General features: G+C 37.6%; 3 protein-coding genes across 8 annotated transcripts in view; 2 read left to right on the top strand and 1 right to left on the bottom strand.

Annotated features, from left to right (window-relative positions):
- bend5 (BEN domain containing 5) overlaps positions 1–22956 on the top strand; it is a 408562-nt gene that overhangs the window by 151075 nt on the left and 234531 nt on the right. The gene's annotated exons all lie outside the window — the stretch shown is intronic.
- On the top strand, positions 2960–11940 carry LOC125280751. 2 transcript variants are annotated; one of them, XM_048211499.1, is made up of 18 exons: positions 2960–4936; positions 5246–5330; positions 5489–5654; positions 5857–6058; positions 6361–6436; positions 6693–6973; positions 7070–7147; positions 7278–7346; positions 7441–7485; positions 8219–8292; positions 8414–8476; positions 8561–8766; positions 8885–8981; positions 9947–10109; positions 10193–10296; positions 10553–10697; positions 10804–10930; positions 11217–11940. In XM_048211499.1, the coding sequence occupies exons 1-18, from the start codon at positions 4919–4921 to the stop codon at positions 11573–11575; spliced, it is 2358 nt and encodes a 785-aa protein (XP_048067456.1). In that variant the 5' UTR covers positions 2960–4918; the 3' UTR covers positions 11576–11940. The 2 variants fall into 2 exon arrangements, with proteins under 2 accessions (XP_048067456.1, XP_048067457.1); XM_048211500.1 differs by lacking the exon at positions 5489–5654.
- Positions 11965–16717, bottom strand: LOC125280754. The gene is made up of 7 exons (XM_048211507.1): positions 16066–16717; positions 14754–15424; positions 13448–13493; positions 13153–13244; positions 12964–13074; positions 12486–12762; positions 11965–12197 (listed from the first exon to the last, which is right to left on the bottom strand). Exons 1-7 carry the CDS (start codon positions 16090–16092, stop codon positions 11988–11990), a joined length of 1434 nt encoding a protein of 477 aa, XP_048067464.1. The 5' UTR covers positions 16093–16717; the 3' UTR covers positions 11965–11987.

The following is a 22956-nucleotide window of genomic DNA, read 5'->3' as shown; positions in this document are numbered from 1 at the left end:
GTTCACCACTGCGCTTTCCACGCTTTAATTCCAAATAACAAATCCGCGACTTATCTTCCATGTGTGGTTTCCATGTGTGTAACCAGGCCCGAGCATGGGTTCCACACAAGCCCTGCAGACACAGCGAATAAGACTTGACTGTGTACACTGTCGTCATATCTGACTGTCTTATCTCTCTTTCACAAACAACAGGATTTTTCGTTACCACCTCTTCGAGTTTTCACACTGCCGGTGTTCCTTAAAGGAAGCATTCAACACTTTCTCACTTTCTCTTCCTTCTCCAAGTTGACAATAGTGTGTTTGATGTTCCAGATGAGAGGTTGTGTTGCCGGGGATGTTTGGTCTCCATGGTGACGCCATCTGGGTAGAAAAAGGGACAGTAACAGGGCTGTTGATAGAGGAATTGTGAGAAATGCCAGAGAAGGAAGTGAGCTTCAGGCTGGACAAACTCCGTATAGGCGGCTGTTTACTGGCGCCATTTTCTCGAAACGGGTTTTGTGTGTCTTTTAATCAGCTTGTCTCTTTGCGCTCTGACGATAGGGATGGTTTTGTTAGACACACATCTGCCTTCATGAAGGAGGAGATGCGTGAAAGACAAATGCAGTCCCCTAGCTTTGTGTATTTTTGGATGTCTGTTAAATGGCTATATGTTTTACATCAATGTGAAGATAAGATCAAATCCTTCCTGCTCTATGTGAGATCTGCTATTCTTCACATATGGCTTATTTGATCTGTTTGTCTATGCTTATGGCAAATGCTCACCCGCTGAAGCTAATCACCATACACACTTTTAAAGACTACATTTTTTTTGTTTAATTTAGATGTTTGGTCTCCTGTAATGGCAAAGCTAAATTGCTCCATTTTTTTTTTTCCAGGATTTTTGATGAATATAAACTTCAATAAACAGCATTTATTTGAAATAGAAATCTTTTGTAACATTCTAATTGTCTTTACTATTCCTTTTGATCAATTTAATGCATATTTGGTAAATAAAACTTTTATTTTATTTAAAAAATAATCTTACCCCAAACTTTTAAACAGTAATTGTATTTACAAACTTATAATATATACATTTAGGGCTGTCAAAATTAATGCGTTAATTTTGCGATTACTTTTTTCAGTTAAACGCATTAAAAATATTTAACCCAATTATTGTATCATCCATTTTTTTCTGTCATCTTTTCTCTGCGCTACAGTATGATACAGTATATATACACTTTTGGGAAAACACAATAGGGAAAAGAGCTATTAGAGCTGTAATATTTGTGATTTTTTTGACAAACTTAACGAAGCAACACGTTTCAGTCTTATAGTTTGTGACTGATTTTATAGTGTGCAAGTGTACCTTAAGCACTTCCCAACAAGTTCGGGAAAAGTTAAGTTTGCAAATCCCTAACTACTAAACATGCCCCCCCACACACACATATACAAACACGCACACACACACACACACACACATATCTACGCCTCCTATCAGTATCAATCAGAGTGGTGCATTACCATTCAAACACTCATCTGCCAGGTTGAATTTGCATGGGCCATGCAGTCTGGGTAGGTGAGGCCTGTCAGAGGTAATAGCAGGGAACTGATGGATGCAGAAGTGTGTATGCATCCATACGGGTGTGTACGAGAGCCACTCGCCACGTTATCCTGACGCACCGAACAGAGGTCATGTGACGGAGAATACCCGCTCAACGGAAGCCTTGACATCTGTCACGAGTCGATCAAGGGCATTCAGACAAATGGCAGGCATCTGCCAAGGGAGCCTGTCTTCTTCTGCCAAACCCTGGTCACGGCCTAATGGGACAAGACAATTAGATGGAGATGCTGCCGGAAAACAATGGACTGCAAAACATTTCACAGTCAAGCTGACGTCTCCTACGTGCCCATGTTCAACATTTCCCTGAGGAGAGTGCTGGGGGTATTTAAGTTTGTAGCACGTCATATCTCAGTTTTATAGGCCTTGCGCACCTCAAACCTCTCTTTAGAAATGAATTTCTGTAAGGCTGCACAATTATTATAAAAAATAAATGTCTATTATATATTTATATATACACACAATTAAAGGTGCCCTAGATTCAAAAATTGAATTTACCTTGGCATAGTTGAATAACAGGAGTTCAGTACATGGAAAAGACATACAGTGAGTCTCAAACCCCATTGTTTCCTCCTCCTTATATAAATCTCATTTGTTTAAACGACCTCAGAAGAACAGGCGAATCTCAACATAACACCGACTGTTATGTAACAGTCGGGGTGTACGCCCCCAATATTTGCATAATGCCAGCCCACGTTCAAGGGATTACACAAGGGCAGCCAGTATTAACATCTGGATGTGCACAGCCGAATCAACAGACTAGGTAAGCAAGAACAACAGCGAAAAATGGCAGATGGAGCAATAATAACTGACATAATCCATGATAGCATGATATTTTTATTGATATTTGTAAATTGTCTTTCTAAATGTTTCGTTAGCATGTTGCTAATGTACTGTTAAATGTGGTTAAAGTTACCATCGTTTCTTACTGTATTCACGGAGACAAGAGCCGTCGCTATTTTCATTTTTTAAACACTTGCAGTCTGTATAATTCATAAACACAACTTCATTCTTTATAAATCTCTCCAACAGTGTAGCATTAGCCGTTAGCCACGGAGGACAGCCTCAAATTCACTCAGAATAAAACGTTAACATGCAAATAAAAACTTTACTCGCATAATTCGAAGCATGCGTACAGCATGCATGACGAGCATCTTGTAAAGATCAATTTGAGGGTTATATTAGCTGTGTGAACTTTGTAAATGCGCTGTAATATAGTCGAGAGCTCCTGTGGCAGGGAGCCCGCGATTTAAGGGGGCGGCGCCGAGTGTAAATCAGTGCATTGTTAATGATGCCCCAAAATAGGCAGTTAAAAAAATGTATTTAAAAAAAATCTATGGGGTATTTTGAGCTGAAACTTCACAGACACATTCAGGAGACACCTTAGACTTATATTACATCTTGTGAAAAAGCATTCTTGGGCACCTTTAAATGATATTTCATATTTTTGCATAATTTGACAACATCGTAGCTTTATTGGAAATGATACAGAATAAAAATAGTATGCACACAAATGATATTTACATTGATTTTCACTTTTTGTTCAGATTATCATAGTTTTAAACATTCAACAATTGGAAATCGTTGGATTTTTATAGTTTAAGATCTACATACAGGTCAGGTACAAGGTAAAAATGATAAAAATCACTTTAAAAATAGCAAAAATAAAGGATGGAGGCCTAGTTAAAAAAAAAAAAAAAATGTAATGTGACCTTCATATAACCAAAAATAAATAAGTTTAATCTGTTTTAAAAACAACCACTGGGACATAATCATGTCTGTAATTGAAGAAACACCTGATTTTTAAATATCTGTTATTGGTTATACTTAAAGGTGCAGTAAGCAATTTCTGGGAAACGCTGTTGATATTTGAAACCACCAAAAACAAACATGCTCCTACCCGAAAGGATCTTGATAGCTCATCCCCTAAATTCATTAAAACGCTATGCAACACAGGCAACTCCCCCCTAATGAGTGTACACGCCCCTTACTGCTGATTGGCTACAGGTGTGTTTCAGTGGTCAGTCCGATCCACTTTCAACAGGAATCCTGTTCTCAATTGTGTTCTGATTCATTGTGCAGCCCTACAGTATATATAGCTGCAGAGAGGGAACAAGACTGGCACATGGCCCAGGCTAAACTCGAACCCAGGTCGCCAAAAGCACACAAAAAAAACTTTTTTGCTAACTGGAAATAGAGCAATTTTTGCTAACTTTCTAACATTTTCATAGCAGGGAGGAGGCAGATTGACATTAGACGACATTTCTTTTATTTCCACCGGCATCAAAGTCATTGTCTGAATCATGCGTTTTTTTTTAATACCAATCTGGAGCTCAAAGGACCGTCGTTTGTGTTGGTCTGCGGCATGCGGTGTGAAAATAAGCCTGTAGCATTTAGAGACTCTGAATACCCAAGCAAAAGCGATGGAGAACCTCTGTGTACAAATGCCACAGTGATAGTCATCAGATGGCTGGATCAGGGTGAGCTGATCATACCGCATGCTGGCCGCCGCTGTGGTGCAGACTCGAGCATTAGGACTTCAATAAAGTGAGGAAAGACCACGTAATTCTCACACAAATGCAAGACGATCCTCTCCATTTCTTATCCAATTATAGAGGTGTGAAAACAACATGCTGCGACACAAAGGGTGGCCTTATACACACGCACACTTTTGCATGAAGGTATACGTGTATGGCGGCATTTTAATGCCATTAATGATCGAGCGCACAACTGATGTTTGCGCGCGCAGTAAATCACTTCCGCGAGAGGATAACAGATCTACACGCGAGCAAACGGGAGCCCGCGAGCTCATTTTAAACCCGCGCGCGCGCATGACATCTCCTTTGCGCGCAGATCAAGCCCTCGCGTGCTCGGACAAGATTCGCAGCACGCGCGTCATCATTCCCCACACTCGCGCTCAATTATGGCGACATTTTAATGCCATTAATGACCGAGCGCACAATTGATGCTTGCGCGCGCAGTAAATCACTTCCGCGAGAGGATAACAGATCTGCAAGCGAGGAAACGGGAGCCCGCGAGCTCATTTTAAACCCGCGCGCGCACATGACATCTCTTCTGCGCGCAGATCAAGCCCTCGCGTGCTCGGACAAGACTCACAGCACGCGCGTCATCATTCCCCACACTCTCGCTCAATCTTCTATTTCGCTCGCGCGAACACTTTTGATTTTTGTCAGTCGTGGGGCGGGACTTTACTTATTTCATTGAAACCTGAAATCTCATTGGTCAACTCAGTTTTTCCGGAAGTCTGTTGTGATTGGACGCCTGTGAGTAGCAATCAAGAGCTGAAGCAGAGTTATCAAGATGGACAACCAAAGAGAGGTAAGTACGTCAGTGATTGCTAATTTTATTATTTCATTTTAACAATGTTATGTTTTGTATGGTTATTTTATACAACAAGATTTTCTATTAAGCATTCTTTGTAGCCGTGTAACTAGCTTGAAGCTAACCCCACAACCATAGCTTTCTATACGTAAAAATAAATATATCTGAAATATTTTCAAATTCAGTGCATATATTCTCTTTATCTTAAAGCTAATAAACTATGATGAAACGTCCTGTTGCCATTATTTTTAGTAGACAGTAGGCCTGTATATCAGTCAGGCCTAATAATGCTTTCATATACATTAGGCCGAGTTGCAGAACGCTGCCAGGCATGTTGTGTCCCTTTTACGCAGTGCTCTAACACGTGAGTCATGCCCACCGTCAGGAATGGGTAAGTTAATTGTGTTGTGCAGCATTATATTGAATTAAACACTGCATACCTGGTTTACATTGAAATGTAATAATTATCATTGGTCATAATAATATTGCTTTGAGTAGTATAGTCACAAAGGCTTAGGGTTTTTATACAGTTTTGAATAATTTCAACAGATGAAGGGCAGGTTCAGAGAGAACAGGTCACAGCAGGCAGGAGGCAACATGCAACACAGCTACAGGGTCAGGCAACCCCTGGCAACAGGGTGGAGTCTGCAGTGAGACCACAGCGCACCCTTAGTGGTGTTGCATCAGGAAATTCAGTGGACCAGAGTATGGCCAGGTTTGGATCTCTCAGATAAGCCAATTTTATAGTGCAAACAAAGTACTGGTAGGAAGCACAACATGGATATAGTAGCAATTCTCAAGTAGAATAACACATATCAGCCTACATTTCATCATAATGTCCTAAACACTGAAAAATTACAACTTTTTGTAATAGATTTTATACATGATTAACACATCAGATTCTTTTTTCCTCTCAGAGCATTCCCTGGTCTTTTCAAGGCACGAAAAAGCTTTATCCCAACTCCTAAAAAAAGGCCTGCCAGGTCAATGCCAATTCAGTTTTTCCTGCTAAATAAAAGTGTTAAACGGACCCCAAAAGCCTCTGAAGAGTTGATTCTTCTACAGGCTGGACTAGGACGGAGGACTGTTGCTATCCCAGAGGATGCTGATCACTCTGAGGTCTTGCACTTCAAGTTTTACATATAAAGTGACTATTTAAATTAAATATGTTGGTGTCATTGTTTTGTCTCAAGATGCACAGCAATAATGTAGCTTTCTAGGGCATTTTTATAAAACCTGCTTAAGTATCCTAATTTAAGTAAGGCCTATTCAGGGCTTTAGTTAAGCCCTGTCTGTGAAACCAGGCCTTAAATAATTTATTTATTCAGCTTAATTAGGCTCACTATATATTATCTGATAGTGTGATTTTCTAATCAAGCAAGTCTTGTCTTAATAAAGTTTGGTGTATTTAATACCACCAGATATCTAAACTATTGTTGGAGACATATTCAAAAATGGAATCATTGGAGGGAGCCTGGATGCTGTATAAAGCTGTTGGTAAGTGTTGTATGTGGTATACATCAGTACACTGGATTGTTGCTTTGAGTAGCATCTCTGCTTTAAAACCATTTTTAATTTTCTACTTTTGAACCTATCTTAGTTTGTCTGCCTTGGCTATTCAATGTTAGAATGGAATAGAATATTATTACATTTCTAAAACATTTTTTGTCATTCATTTGTCAAAGATTTGTCTTTTTAAACAAATAACTGATTATGTCTTCTGATCTTTTTTACTTTTTTTGGTGTGTTACAGGTGGATCTGGTCAGCGAAAGCTGAATGTGGTTGCTCCGGAAGCTGAAGGATACACAGGGTCCTACCTTATTAAAACGGTTGGAGGAAAGGGCTGTTTATACATAATGCCAATTCAGAACACACTGGACATCTCCCCTTTACCTTACTCATCCAAAGAATTTGAAAAAATGCCAAAAGCTCGATGTGTCAAGTGTCACACAGACATGCCTGTTCAACTGTTGGCTGTGCACGTCCAGAAGTGTGAGACAGACATATGGATTAACAGCAGCGATAGTGAATCAGTAAAGTCTATTTAATTTTTTTTGATAGTTTCATTGTTTTCATAATGAGTCAAATTTACAATTGTCAATTTACAATCGGCCTTTAATTTGTCACAGGAGCCTATAGATTTCTTGCTGTCATCTGATACAGAAGTGCCTTCCATTTCTACAATAGTGGATGAAGATAATTCCAACGTAAGTCGTTCAATGTCATCATGCATATCCCAGGTCTACTAATAATTTACTTGGTAGAAGACAATTATTTTGTGTTACCCATACTAATACAACCACAACTGACAACTGACAACTGTTTTTTATGTAAAAGGATCCTGGAGACCCTACAAATGAAGAAGTGGCATCTACTTCGACAGAATTGAATCGGTGTAGTGGCCATGTAAGTTGTGTTTTAAATAATGGATAGTTATGTATGGAAACTATGAAGCGATTTCTCAAATTTGATCATGTTTTATATTTGTTTTTATCCACAGTTAGGGAATGAGTTGGATTCACCTTCAGTGGTTATGGATGCCAAGGTAAAACCAATGCAGGACTACTTAGTATATTTTTATAGAAGGAAATGTTATCATTTTTTAAAAAATATTGCATTTTATTTATTCATACAGATTCATTTTCAGATTAATTATTTATTAAATTTATATATTATACAATTATGCCAAATCATAATTGTCAGTTATTCCTTTGAAATTGTAATTGAGATTATTTGATTTTTAAAATTTACATTGAATGATGTTTTGAATAGCTTTTTACCATTGTTTAAAGCAACAGCATGCCATATTCTTATATGAAAATAAGTTGAAAAGCTTCAAATGTCAACTATACATTTGTTTGGTTGTTTCTATATATATATATATATATATATATATATATATATATATATATATATATATATATATATATATATATTTATGGTAACACGTTACAATAAGGTGTCATTTGTTCACATTATTTAATGTATTAACTGACGTGAGCAATACATTTGTTAATACATTTAATACAAATGCTGAAATTAACATTAACTAAAATTAACTTCAATTGTTAATGCTTAGTTCATATTAACTAATACAAGTAACTAATGTTAACTACTGATCCTTATTTTAAAGTGTTACCATATGTGTGTGTATATATATATATATGCACCTTTTTTACGTAATTATGTAAATGTGACGTCTGTAATTGTAATCACCTTAGTTAATTTTGTTTTAGGTTTTTCTGTGTTTTAAGTGTTTTCCTGCATTTGTTTGTAAGGTATCTTGTCCTGTGTGTTCTGCCATGTATTCAGAAGACTTTATTGAAGTACATGCAAGTACCTGTGGGGAAAGGTTATTATTTTTATTTTATGCTTTGTGTTTTCATGAAATTATTGGTTTAGCCTACAGTCCTTACCATTAGTTGTTTGTGTGTGGTAGTAATTTTTATTTATCTAAATTGAATTTCTTTCAGAGCTGACGATAGACCAAACCAAGATTTGGACATAACGGGACAAAAGCAAGACAAGCAAAAGAGGTGCAATTAAGTTTAATGAATAGTGCCTTTTTTACATAGGCCAAAATCTAAAAAAGCATGCATCTCTGTTTTCTTTCTCTCAAGTCTTACAGACGCAATCAACACACTTAAAAAGGCAATAGACCCTTCAACCATTTTCAGCCTCTGTGTCACAAGGGAAGACATGTTTTCCCGAGGCCTAACACAGTGGAAACGGCAGAAGAAGTCCTCTCCGAAGAATCCCCTCAGAGTCACATTCATTGGAGAGCCTGGGATAGATAGTGGTGCTCTAATGAAAGAATTCCTGACCGGTATGTTTTTGTTCTCAGATGCAGCAGCACCATTGCATAAATTATGCAGTTTTATAAAATGTAGTCATCATCTTCAGTGCATTTGTTTATTAATACTGGCAATTTGCATTTTTCAAAGAAATGATGGCCGGAATTGAGGAAAAATTCTTTGAGGGAGGGAGCACTGGGAAAAATCTTAAGTATTCAATTACGGACTTTCAGAATGACAATCTCAGGTAGGTTTATTAGCATTACAGCTGGGTAAAAAAAATGTTGATGTCTCAATTTTAATCGAACCAATCTCATTTTTACAAACTGACTTGTATATCCCAAGAATCGAGAAAATAAGTCTCTTTACAGCTGATAAATGAACAACATTATATACATTAAACTGCAATAGGCTTTGTGCTTTGTTACTTTTGATAAGAAACAAAGTCTCAGATTTTGAATTCTGTCCATCTTATTTTGAAATTTAAACAATAAATATCGCTGTGGCACTCGCTATTTAATGCAGTGACCGATCACGCAATGTGCCTCAGGTCAAGTGAAGCGGCAGCATGCAGCGCACTTGAAAGATCATGTCTTCCTCTATTTTAATACCAGTTATGGGCTACAGCATGAAATAAACATGAATGAATGCCAAAAGATATGTAAACAGATACAGGACAATTTACTGACATTAATCCTGTCACATGTAATCGCCCAATCAGTGCTTCAGCCATACTTCAAAGATGTCACAAACAGCTTGTCATGTTTCTCTCATAAAATCCATATTCAGTGACCATGAACTTGGTAATCAGCTAGAAAATTAACTCTGGAGAGGAGCATTGTGCTAAATATATGCACCATATTTCATTCATTGTAATGTTTAATCAATATTTAATGTATGTTTAAATGTTTACATTTAAAAAAACATGGTTATGTAAAAATAGTATTGTAACTTTAATATTATGAAATGCTCCTTGTTTAGAATTTAAGTGTTTGTATATAAATCAGTTTATTTGAACCTTCAGTATAATAGTAATGTAATAGCAACTAAGCTGTTATGTACCACATAAATATAATATAATATAATATAATATAATATAATATAATATAATATATAAATATTTGTGTCAATACCGAGCCCTAATTCAAATCCTATAACAGTTTGTCAGTTAAGGCCTTTCTTTGTCAATTGAACTGCCCTGTTTTACTTTAGGATAGTTGGTGAAATAATGGCAGTGAGCATTACTCAGGATGGACCTCCACCCAACTTTTTCATGGAGTGGATATACAATTTCATTTCTTCCGGCGAGATTAAAAAAGATGAGCTGACAAAGGCTGACATAACAGATGCAGACCTGCTAGATCTAATTGACAAGGTTTTCTAATTCAACTCAATTAAAATTTATGTATACATATGTGTACTGTATGTCTGTGTTACTCATCATTTTTATTTCTTTAGATTGAGACCGCAGACACTACAGCCTTGCTTGACCTTTCTGAAAGAATTGTAGCATGTGGGTACACAGGACCCCTAACATGTGATCGAAAGGAAGAGATTGTCAGGTGTTAAGCAATTTCCAGACCTAAAAAAAATATATAGTCAGTGTAATTTTTTTTTCTAGTTGATCTGTTTTATAGTATTTAAACACCTACGATGCCTGTAAAATAATTTACAAATGCTTTTTCAATCTGGCAGAGATTAATGTTCTATACTTAGTCTTTTATTTCAAACAAGCACTTCTATTAAACTTTATTAACATATGTTAATTTAACCTTTTTAATATAATTTGTTCTTCCCTGGATTTATTATTTTATGTAGTGCTGTTGTTCTGCATTCGTCTGTGCGAATCCTCCCAATGCTGCAGCAAATGTGCAGAGGATTGGAACTCTATGGCCTCCATGAAATGGTGAAACAGAATCAGCCTTTATTTCAGCCGTTATTTGTTCCTGGTCACTTTACAAAAGTAAGTGTTGTTGCTTGCGTTTTTTTTTTTGTTTGTTTGTTTGTTTTTTGTCATGATGGCTTTTGAGCTGTGTATAATAAAAGGTTTCTTTTATTCTGATTTGCAGCCTGATGCAGATTTTCTCATGATGGCCCTGTCACCCATTTTAAGTGAGGTGGGTTCAGTGAAGCGGCAGAGAGAATCAAGAATTGTGAACTACTTGCAGGACTTCATTCAAAGCCTTGAAGATGAAGGTAACATCATAACTCTTACTCTTAATTCTTAAATTGCATCAGTTCAACCATCGACTGGGCCATTTGACCAATCAGAGCAGAGAGGGATTGCAGAAAGGTGTGATTTAGCAAGACTGAAGATTTGAATCGCTTCACACTTTTGAATATAAACTTGTTGTAGGAAACCTCCAAAACAATTTTAAAATAGTATATTAGGAGCATTTTAAAAATGTCAGATATTGTCAGTCCAAGTTCAGATATTGTTAATACAAGTAAGGTTGCAGACAGAGATGTGTGTTTTTTGCAGAAGAAGGGAGCAGCAGTAAGGAGAGCAGGGTTGGAGATGACAGCGAACAGGAGGATAAAACAAACTGCACAAAAGGAGATGCAGAACAAGACAAGATCACCGTCAGCAGTTTCATGCAGTGGATTACTGGCCAGGGGCATGTCCCCATTACTTCTGCACAAAGAGAAAAATTTAAAATACATGTTGAATTTGATCATGACTGCCAGCTTCGATATGGTCAGCATAGTTTATGCTTCCCTCTAGTAAATGCATGTTCCTGTACTGTGACCTTGCCTACACAGCACCTAGGGACAAACACAGAGTTCCTCGGCATTATGAGACAGGCTGTGAGCAATAGCAGAGAATTTGGTCGTTCATGAACTTGATTCTTACTATAGTTTAATCACTATACTGTGTACCCTCTGTTATGTCGTTAATAATATGTTAAAAGAATAGGGGTGCAGTAGCTTGAATTTGGTCGTTCATGAACTTGAATCCTAGTATAGTGTTTACTGTTTACCCTCTGTAACTGTTATGGCGGTATCAATATGTTAAAAGAATAGGGGTGCAGTAGCTTTTGGATATTTGACTAGTTTTTTATTTTTTTTAATTCATCATTGACTTGTAATACAACAAAAGCAGCCAAGATTGCTGCCAAATTGTTCCAAACTCTATTCAGATGTGAAAAAACTGTACATCAACACACAGTAAGCTTCAGAGCAAAATAAATCCATTATGCTGTTCAGTCTTTATGCTTGTGTGTTTTTTTTTTTGTTTTGTTTTTGTTTTTTTTTAATTCATATTTGTTGAAACAAACTCCCGACAAAGCAAGTACAGTTCTTTGACAGGGATATTAGGACCAGTTGAATTCAGCAGATGTTCAAGAGCCCTCAATCCATCTGCACTCAAAGGACATTCAAATTCTGGAACAACAACTCCGAGATCTTCACAGGCATCGTAAGTAGCTGCTACGTCCCAGTCTAGATCTGGCTCTTCGATGTCCTGAAGGTTTAGTGGTTAAATAGTTAGGAATTAACTTATTACATGAACAGCAGTGTGCTGACAGAATAACAAAGATGAGATGGTCCGTACTGCAGAACACAAGATTTGGGGGGTGGGGTTGGTCCAACTCCTCCCACTTTACGTATCCCTAAACCGACCTGTTTCCACCCCCTGGATCTAGATCCAAATCCTCACACTTTAAATATGCCTTAAACCGATCTGTCTCAACTCCCTGGATCTCGTGTGTTCTGCAGTGAAGGGCTACTGACTAAGACGGCATTACCATACCTCGTATCTCTCAGATCGGTCATTATTTGTGTGCATCATTCCAATCTGCCACAGCTGCTCGGGACTTCGATTGCCCTCTGAGGAGAGTGGATGATGATTCCAGGCTTCTGAAAATGTGTCCAAGTCTGCCTGAAGTCTTGGGAGAAAAGTGTAGTGCACACTGAAAAGGTCCTCAACCACTGATATATCAAGCAATCCTTCTGCCTCCAGGGAGTGCAGCATGTCTGAGTACTTGTTGGTGACCATGATTCTGACATCCCGCCAGAGGCGCTCAATCCTATTAGAAACAATAAAAATTGAAACCCCCCCCCCTCTAAAAAAAAATCAGGTTGAAAAGCAATGCAGTGAAATAATATTTTACTTATTATTAATAAATAAATAATTGGTTACTTAAGTGACATTTAAAAGCTACCTACAGATACTAAAGTTTCATTGAACTTCTTTTCATTTTACAAGTTTTTAGACAATTGTACTTTACCTTTGATTGTGGACGCTTTTACCGGATATGAAACTTCCTCGGTCAGTGCCTCTTGAGGAAAACATGAACCTGGCTATCTGTACATTCTCCACTCCTTGGTCTCCCCTGACCCTGATTTAAAAAATAAAAATAAAAAAAAATCAAAGTTTCAGACATAAAATTCTATTGCTTTTTCTTTACTATACTCACCTTGATGGTAAGCCAAATGTTTGGGTTGCTTCTGAGAAGAAGTGGTATGCTGTCGATGCATGGTTATTATTTGCCGCATTCAAGTACATGACCTGTAAACACAAAGGAACAAAGAGTAAGTAAATATAGGTAGGAGGAAATGTAATGTACATTGGAATTTAATGTATTACAGGCTACTTTTTAATAAACATGAATTATTTTTTATAGACATCATAATGACTGGACTGATCTTAACAGCAGATTACTAGTAACACTCAAATTTGTGTTTTTATAGAAACATAAACTGTAAACATACCCTCCTGGAATAACCATCGACACCACCAAATATTACGATGTTGTATCTATTTACAAGATAAAAGAAATATAAAATATTATTTGAAAAATTATAAAGTAAAATTATTATTATTTTTATTTTTTAAATCAGGGTCAGGGGAGACCAAGGAGTGGAGAATGTACAGATAGCCAGGTTCATGTTTTCCTCAAGAGGCACTGACCGAGGAAGTTTCATATCCGGTAAAAGCGTCCACAATCAAAGGTAAAGTACAATTGTCTAAAAACTTGTAAAATGAAAAGAAGTTCAATGAAACTTTAGTAATCTGTAGGTAGCTTTTCAATGTCACTTAAAGGGTTAGTTCACCCAAAAATTAAAATTCTGTCATTTATCACTCACCCTCATGTCGTTCCACACCCGTAAGACCTTCGTTAATCTTCAGAACACAAATTAAGATATTTTTGATGAAATCTGATGGCTCAGTGAGGCCTGCATAGCCAGCAATGACATTTCCTCTCTCAAGATCCATAAAGGTACTAAAAACATATTTAAATCGGTTCAATATATATATATGAGTACAGTGGTTCAACTTTAATATTATAAAGTGACAAGAATATTTTTGGAGCTCCAAAAAAACAAAATAATGACTTATTTAGTGATGGCAGATTTCAAAACACTGCTTCAGGAAGCTTCGGAGCGTTATGAATCAGCGTATCGAATCTGCTGTTTGGAGCCAAAGTCACGTGATTTCAGCCGTTGCCAGTTTGACACGAGATCTGAATCATGATTCGATACACTGATTGATAACGCTCCGAATCTTCCTGAAGCAGTGTTTTGAAATCGGCCATCACTAAATAAGTTATTTTGTTTTTTTTGGCACACCAAAAATATTCTCGACACTTTATAATATTAATATTGAACCACTGTACTCACATGACCTGATTTAAATATGTTTTTAGTACATTAATGGATCTTGAGAGAGGAAATGTCATCGCTCCCTATGGAGGCCTCATGGAGCCATCGGATTTCAACTAAAATAGCTTAATTTGTGTTCTGAAGATGAACGAAGGTCTTATGGGTGTAGAACGACATGAGGGAGAGTAATAAATAGCATTATTTTTGGGTGAACTAACCCTTTAAGAAACCAGTTATTTATTAATAATTATAAGTAAAATATTGTTTCACTGCTTTGCTTTTTAACCTAAATTGTTTTTTTGTGTTTTTTTTTTAAATTATGAAATACTAGCCAAAAGTGAAAATGAAGTCAAAATGCTGTTCTTATATTAAATGTGTGTATGTATATATATAATATATATAGCTGTTGAAATACCTTATCAATTTGTGATTTGTGTCAATGTGCACAAGAGAAAGGGGCCCTCGAACGGAGTACGTTCTTCTCACCACACATCCCAGGCTGGCCAATCTCGAAAGGATTCCGATTGAATCAACTCGGTGCATTGAGGCAGCTATTCTCTTCCACTGCACACGCAGACCTAAAGACAACAACCTCCCTCTGACCATTCTGTAACCAGCAGCAGGCATATCATCCTTTATGGCTCTCACAACATTGTCTAACTCCTCATCAGTCATGCAGCTATACAACTCTGAGATGGAAAGGCCAAAATCGTTCATCCTTCTAAAGATGGTTCTAGTGGAAACACCCATCATGTTTGCAATGTAGTGGACAGGAAGGTTTGTCTGCAGCATCTCTGCTAACTCTTCTCTTTCAATTGCAAACCTTGGACGTCCTCTCAGACCATCAGAGGAATCCACCACTGCATGTGGAGCTGTGGAATATGGAGGTTGTTTAACAAGTTCAAACACTTCCTGCAGAGCCTGAATGATTTCGTGGGGTATTTCCACATGTCTTGACAGTGCTTGCAGGAGGTACAGCTGCTGGCGACACACAAACTCCATGTAATCCTGGTCAAGGGGAGATCTAAAAAGTGCTCTCTCAAACTTGGAGAGAAGGTCCTCCAAAAGATGCCTTTTTAGAATTTGCTGCAGAATAGAGGGACAAAATTTGCTTCAACTGAGCAACATTAGATATTAACAAATGATAAGGTAACTTTAATCATTAACTTTTTTGTAATCATCATCAGTAACAGTTAAATTCAAAGTAAGTACAGCACACAGTATAAATGAGTACACCTGACCACATCTGAACATATTATTAAAAATAATGTCCTAGATATAAAGATTAATTTCTAAATTGGGTTTCAGAGGGGTATGATCATTCATGCTGTGTTCTGTAACTGTAACTTTTCAATGGTGTAAGTGCTGAAACACTTTCATACTGTATTTAATGGAAACTATATTAACCTGACAAAGAATGATAACAAAAAGCTTACACAACAACTCATTAGAATCATGGTTACAACTATTTATTGTACACTTTTTTACATTTCTGTAGTTCTCAGAACTGATATAAATTGTGCTGTATAACACTAAACATAGATACTGTTTAGTGGAGGTAGTGGTAATGTAGTGGTGAACTACAGCAAATATAATTTGTGTTATATTTTTCCCCAGCAGCTACAGTTACATAAAAATAATAATAAATCAAGTTAATATAGTATCTGGTAAGGACATATAATAATAATGCAATCAATCAATCAATAAATAAATAAAGTTTTACTCACTTTCATCTGGTCTGTTGATGAAGCCATGTCTAATCGCTCTACAACATGCGTCCAATCACAACAGACTTCCGGAAAAACTGAGTTGACCAATGAGATTTCAGGTTTCAATGAAATAAGTAAAGTCCCGCCCCACGACTGACAAAAATCAAAAGTGTTCGCGCGAGCGAAATAGAAGATTGAGCGCGAGTGTGGGGAATGATGACGCGCGTGCTGTGAGTCTTGTCCGAGCACGCGAGGGCTTGATCTGCGCGCAGAAGAGATGTTATGCGCGCGCGCGGGTTTAAAATGAGCTCGCGGGCTCCCGTTTCCTCGCTTGCAGATCTGTTATCCTCTCGCGGAAGTGATTTACTGCGCGCGCAAGCATCAATTGTGCGCTCGGTCATTAATGGCATTAAAATGTCGCCATAATTGAGCGCGAGTGTGGGGAATGATGACGCGCGTGCTGCGAATCTTGTCCGAGCACGCGAGGGCTTGATCTGCGCGCAGAAGAGATGTTATGCGCGCGCGCGGGTTTAAAATGAGCTCGCGGGCTCCCGTTTGCTCGCGTGTAGATCTGTTATCCTCTCGCGGAAGTGATTTACTGCGCGCGCAAGCATCAGTTGTGCGCTCGATCATTAATGGCATTAAAATGCCGCCATATACGTGCACCCTTCCTCACAACACACGCAAGCACACACGTGATAATGGCTATATGTGCAAAGCGGGTATATGTAACGTTTTAATAGATTTTGTGTGAAACAGAAGTGTACATAATGGTTCATGTGATCTGTATCACCGTAAATGAATTTCTGATTTAGTGCTGGTCATGTACCTGTTGAAATTTGTTGAAAATTCATTAAGACGAAATTTTGTGCATTTTAGTTCTTTTGTGTGTGTGTGTGTGTGTGTAGTTATAACAGTTTGAAAATGACAGTATTTTATCACCCAATATACACCTCAGTGCGCACAGACGATGAGTGAGTGATTACATTTTCACATGTTGTTAATATTCCCTAGTTACCTATTTAATACAATGTGCTTCAAAAGTTTGTAATTGTAGGATTTTGGACAATATCATCATAAGATCTTATCATTTTGTAATGACTTTGCATTAATAAGGGACAATGCAAACTATGAAAACATTTTATGAAATAAAAAAAAATATCGATTTTGAGCTGTGTTCTGATTGGTCTGATATGTACTAACCAATCAGAAAAGCTACAAAGGTGTGCTGACTGAATAATCTTCAGAAAAGACACCTGGGACACATTTAATCAGGCACCACAGCTTCCAGAGGGGCTTATCTGACTATGACATCTGTATATTACTGTTATTATGTAATCAAAATGAAAATAATTATTGTTAGTCTTCGGTGTGGGCAATATTACTTATGTCTCTTCACCCTAACTTTTAGTACCTGTTTCTGTCTAGCAATAGCAAGAAGCAAAATTGCTTGTTTTGGTCAAAAGGTTTTTGGCGTGTCTTTGATTACGTTTGTGAAGGAACTAGCTGAACTTTATTCTGTAACACTTTACAATGAGGTCTCATTTGTTAAAGTCCCCCTGTAGTCAATAATAAAACTAATCTTTGATCACCAAAATTACATATTTAAACTTTTTTTTTCATGTGAAAAAAAATTCTTAATGCCTTAAAATAGCTTGAATGTAAATCTACACCCTTGCCTCATTTAATATACACTGATCTATGAATATGATAATTAGCCCCGCCTCCAGTCACTCGCACAAGCTCAGACAAGATCAACTCGGTCAACTTACTGAGGTAAACGCTGCACAATGGTATCGCTTTTTACAACGTCGGACACATAACTGTAATTAATATGATTAGCGTTTTGCTTGACTACATTTATCAAACAGTTGCTAATGTTACACAAACCATGTTCCAGTTCACCATCTGAGTCTGCCTTCTAACAGTCAGTATCCTTAAAAACGCTTTGAACAACGCAGAACGTCAGTAGAGAAAGGCATATAGTTCATCATAACATTGTAATATACATCATACACCCGCCATATTGCTAAATCTACACGATTTTTTCATATCAATAGAAAAATATACCGGGATAACCTTCTTTTGAGACTACCTTGCACGGTCAGTTAATGATATGCTAAAACCCGCCGGCACGTTGACGTGATTGGTTACAAGGTAGTTTGTGACGTCATAAACACCAGCGATTTCAAACCACGGTTTTGAGACTGTCTTTGGTTTACTGCAGTTTTAAAGAGAAAATACTCAGCAATGGTGTTGACTTTTAAATTTGCACATGGTTTGTCTCAAAGCATATTAAAAACACCTCATAGACATATAAACAAGATTAAAAACTTGATTTTCACCACAGGGGGAACATTAGTTAATGTATTAACTCACATGAACTAACAATGAGCAGTGCATTTGTTACAGTGTTTATTAATCTTTGTTAATATCAGTTAATATAATGTTTGTTAATGTTAGTTCACAGTGTAGTAATTATTGTTAAGAAATACAACTTTTGATTTTAATAATGTATTAAAAAATGTTAAAATTAACTAAGGTTAATAAATGCTGTAGAACTATAGTTCATTTTTAGATGATCTTAACTAATTGTAAAGTGTTACTGTTTATTCTTTAGTGTCCTCAGTGCTTTTATAGTCCTCACTATTGTGTGTGGTTGTGACAATATGTGAAAACTAAAGACTACTGGCTAATAGTCCAATTAAAAGCTAATTAAAAAGAAAGGGGACGAGCCCTTCAGTATGTCCAGCCCAAATATATGGCTTCAACAAAAAATGTGAGTATTCTTCTGTGATTCCTAGTTGTTGAGGGGCAATTTCAGAAGACATTTATTCAATCTCAGTGTTTTGAGCTTCAAAAACCTCAAACAGCTATCTTTCATTTCTCTTGAGCTTTTTGGTTTGTATTGTTGTTGCCTGTGAATTTCTCTTTCACATTCTCATTTTCGTTCATTTTCCATCATGACAGCAAAGTGGAACAGCTCAAAAACTGCTAATCTCTCTTTGACAAGTAGATATGAAATAAAGCAAAGAGCAGCTTTAACTGTCTGATCCAGCCTTGTATGCAGCATTGGATAAAGTCAAGAAAAAAAGATTGAGCGTGGGAGAGAGAGAGAGAGGGAGTGAGAAAAAGAGAGAGACAGTTTAAGAAAAAAAAAAAGAGAACAGATTGCCATTGCTGCCTTTATCTGTGGAAAAAGTCACTTTTAACCTGAAAGTTGAAACCTTTATCTCTATCTGCAGAGACCGTTCTTCCTTAAGGCTTGCTGATGCTGGAGCCCAGCGTGTGTGTGTGTGTGTGTGTGTGTGTGTGTGTGTGTGTGTGTGTGTGTGTGTGTGTGTGTGTGTGCGCGTGCATGCGTTTTTGTGACATATCAGGACACAAATTTGTATAATGACATGGGTATGACATAGGTATTACAAGGAGAGGGTGACTTATGAGGACATTACCCAATGTCCCCATTTTTCGAAAGGCTTATAAATCATACAGAATGAGTTTTTTTGAGAAAGTAAAAATGTGCACAGTTTCCTGTGATGGGTAGGTTTAGGGGTAGGGGTAGTGTAGGGCCATAGAAAATACAGTTTGTACAGTATAAAAACCATTACGCCTGTGGAATGTCCCCACAATTCACAAAAACAAACGTGTGTGTGTGTGTGCACGCCGCCTGGGGCTTATCTGTTCTTGGCCCCTATGATAGACAGACAGGCATCAGATTGGAACTTGGATGCATGCATGTTTGTTTCTGGATAAATGCATGTGTTTATGCACCTACAGTCCAGCAACAGGACAGGAAATGACCAATGAGCAACCATAGTTTTAATTTATTTATTTAGTTTTATGCAGGATTCCCACAGTCATGGTAATGGGGTTGCAGTACACTCATGGTAAAATGGAAATATCTTTATCAATTGTGTTTTTCAGGTGTTGGAAATTGAAGAGACCATATTATGCCCTTTTACAATGTCTTGATTTTGTTTTTGGGTTCAACTAGAATAGATTTTCATGCTTGAATGTTCAAAAAACACATTATTTTTCACATATTTTACATGCAACACCTCTCTTCCCAGTTTGTCAGTAACGCTCTGTTTAGTTTCTGTGCCTATGAAGCCCCTCCTTCTGAAAAGTGCACTGTGCTCTGATTGGTCAGCTGAACCAGTCTGTTGTGAATGGTAAACCACTTTGAGTGTGTTTTGGAAATGTCACGCCCCTTACCATAACCGTTACAACAACACACTATATGCAACTTAACCAGGCCTCGACTTTTTGTTTTGCGTATGTCTTGGGTGGGAATTATTTAAATGAGGAATTATGATGTGCACATTCCCAGAAGAAAACTCAAGACTACAATCGAGGCATTTCAGGGAGTTAATTTGCAGAATGTAACAATGTTCAAGTTCAGGGAAGGAGGAGGTGGGAGCTGGAAAACGTTCAACGTAAAACTGTAATCACAATATAATCATAAACAACAAAACTAAAGTAAAGCATCAGCCTGGTCCTCTCTCTTCCTTCACTGTCATCTCTCTTCCTTTTATCCTTCCAGAGCTCCTCCGCTCATTTGAACTCGTGCCACCGGCCTCGCTCCGTTCCCGTGGTTCACGGCCCTGCCCTGCTTGCCACACTGAATTTTATTTAAAATTAATAAAATTTTAAAAGTCATGGAAATTTGTAACATTTTAAAATTTTGAATCTGCTATAAACTGCTGTTGTTATAAGTTGCATGCAAAAACAAATAAGTTGATGCGATACTGAATTAGAATCTGAATCAAAAATCTGATCTGAATCAAAATAATTCTCATGGAAATTCTTTATCAAGAATAAGTTGGATAATGTAAAATATAAGTGTGCTCAGGTGTCCCAAACCAGTTCGTTTTCACCCCCTCCCAACTTGATTTTTCTTTTTTCATTGAATTTTGAAGCATCTCATTGAAACAAAAAGAACTGAAAGGGACCTTGAAACTGTATTTCAAGTGCATTATTTAGAAATGAACAAGATATATATGTATATATTAACTTTGCAAACTCCCAATATATACATAGGCTAAATTCAGACTGCACACTCTTAGCAGAACCGCCTGCACCCGCCTACAACAATAAATTTAGTCCCATGTCTCAAAAAATTTAATCAGGTCTCATGGGAATTCTGCAAAAATGCAGATCTATAGCTCAAACAGATCTCTTCTTTATATTTCAAAGATTCAGTGCCATGAACATATTTTTGTTTGGCTAATCCAGTGAACTTTTAAACGCAACTTTTCCTTGTTTAAAGCCTGTGTACCTTGACTCATAGCCAGCCAATCAGATTGGAGCTCGCCATATTTGTGTGCAGTAAGCATCAGAGAGTCCGTGAGCGGTCTGGGGATGTGGCTGGGACTGTTGTTAGCTTAATGGTGGTTTTGGAATCGTTATAGGCATCTCTTGCGCTGTGGTTCATGTGGTTGTGTTTTAGCAGGCTGGCAGCAGTGAGGAGGACTGATGCATTGGGCTTATTGCTTTTAAGTGGGAGGATGAAGTTGGTTGTGAGCTCTTCACAGGACTGAGAGCTGTTTAGCATTCAGCGAAAGAGAGAGAGAGACCTTTGACTGCTGATCCTCCTGAAACATTAGATCCATTCTATGGCCATATTGAGATTCTGGGTGCTTATTGTAGGATAGACTGTACCTCTTTTTCTTCTGCATCATTGGCTCTCTCAGCTTTTAGTTACTCTCTCTCCCTTCTCTAAAGTGATTTTGCTGCTTGTCAGTCTGTCAACCAGACCTATGTATTTCTCTTTAGGAGAGTTTTTTTGTTTGTTTGTTTGTTTTTTTGGCAAAGAGGAAACTATACAGCAGATATTGTATTATATAACCATGTTAGGGTTTTCAGAAGATTCAGTAGTCAATACTAGTGAAATTTAATAATTCTCAATATAAATTATATAAAAGTTAAATATCAATATTAATGTACTAAATTAAAACAGTTGGCCTTGAGAATTAGTACTAACAATTCAGGTGTCCCCTACATTGTAAAGATGGCAATACCAGAAATGTTTGGTCCCCATGTACACTATGGCAGCAAAACGTATCTTTTTTTTTTTTTTTTTTTTTGGCATGCCACATATTCTGTGCCGCATATATTCTGTGCCAGTTTGAATACTAACACATAGCTTTCTTTAGTTCTTCTAGAATAATTTGAGTGTAGGCACTAGCATGTTTTTAGCATATGCTAAAATGAGTTTGGTTCAGAATAATATGCAGATTGTGTTGTCTCCCTGCATAAGTGCTTCTGTGTATCTTCCTCTCTCTTATTTTCTCATCTGTTTTTTTTATGGAAAGCTTTTTCCCCCTTCATTCACACTCCAAGGTGACAACCTTCTCAACTTGGAGAAGGGAAGCTGGTACACCCCCACCCCCCCTCCTTCCCACCCCCTGCAGTGTGGGCTTATTTGTTAGCCTGATAGAGCGAAGAATTAGCAAGCAGCTTCTTTCTGCCGGCAAAAACGGCAAGCGCAGCGAGTGGAGTGTCACTGAGCTTCTGGCGTTCTGGGTTCTGTGAATATGGAGAGCTCTGTGGCACTCTCAGCAGATGCTGCTGGGAACTCCCAGCATGCAGTGGAGGCAGAGAAGAGAGGGTGCCATCCGTACCGAAAAACAAGAAACTTTTGCAGCGATCAGACCTGCGCTGGATGTCATTTCAAAGAACAGTGAGGGATTGCAGCTGTGATTGCAACAGAGCTTTTCATCTCCTGGCACAAAGCTACAGAGCTGTCACTTGTGAATTAATGTGGATTCAAACGCCTGCAGGAGAACTGCAAGGCAAAATGATGGTTTTTCATAGGGGAGAGTGGGGTAAGATGCGTCACAGCCTTAATCTAGCAAACTGTGTTTAATGTTTGTCACATGACTTTATACTAAAATATTTCATATCATT

This window comes from Megalobrama amblycephala, linkage group LG12 (genome assembly GCF_018812025.1).
Source record: "Megalobrama amblycephala isolate DHTTF-2021 linkage group LG12, ASM1881202v1, whole genome shotgun sequence".
Taxonomy (NCBI): Eukaryota; Metazoa; Chordata; class Actinopteri; order Cypriniformes; family Xenocyprididae; genus Megalobrama; species Megalobrama amblycephala.
Note: the sequence above shows the minus strand (reverse complement) of the source record. Positions and strands in the feature narration are given on the sequence as shown.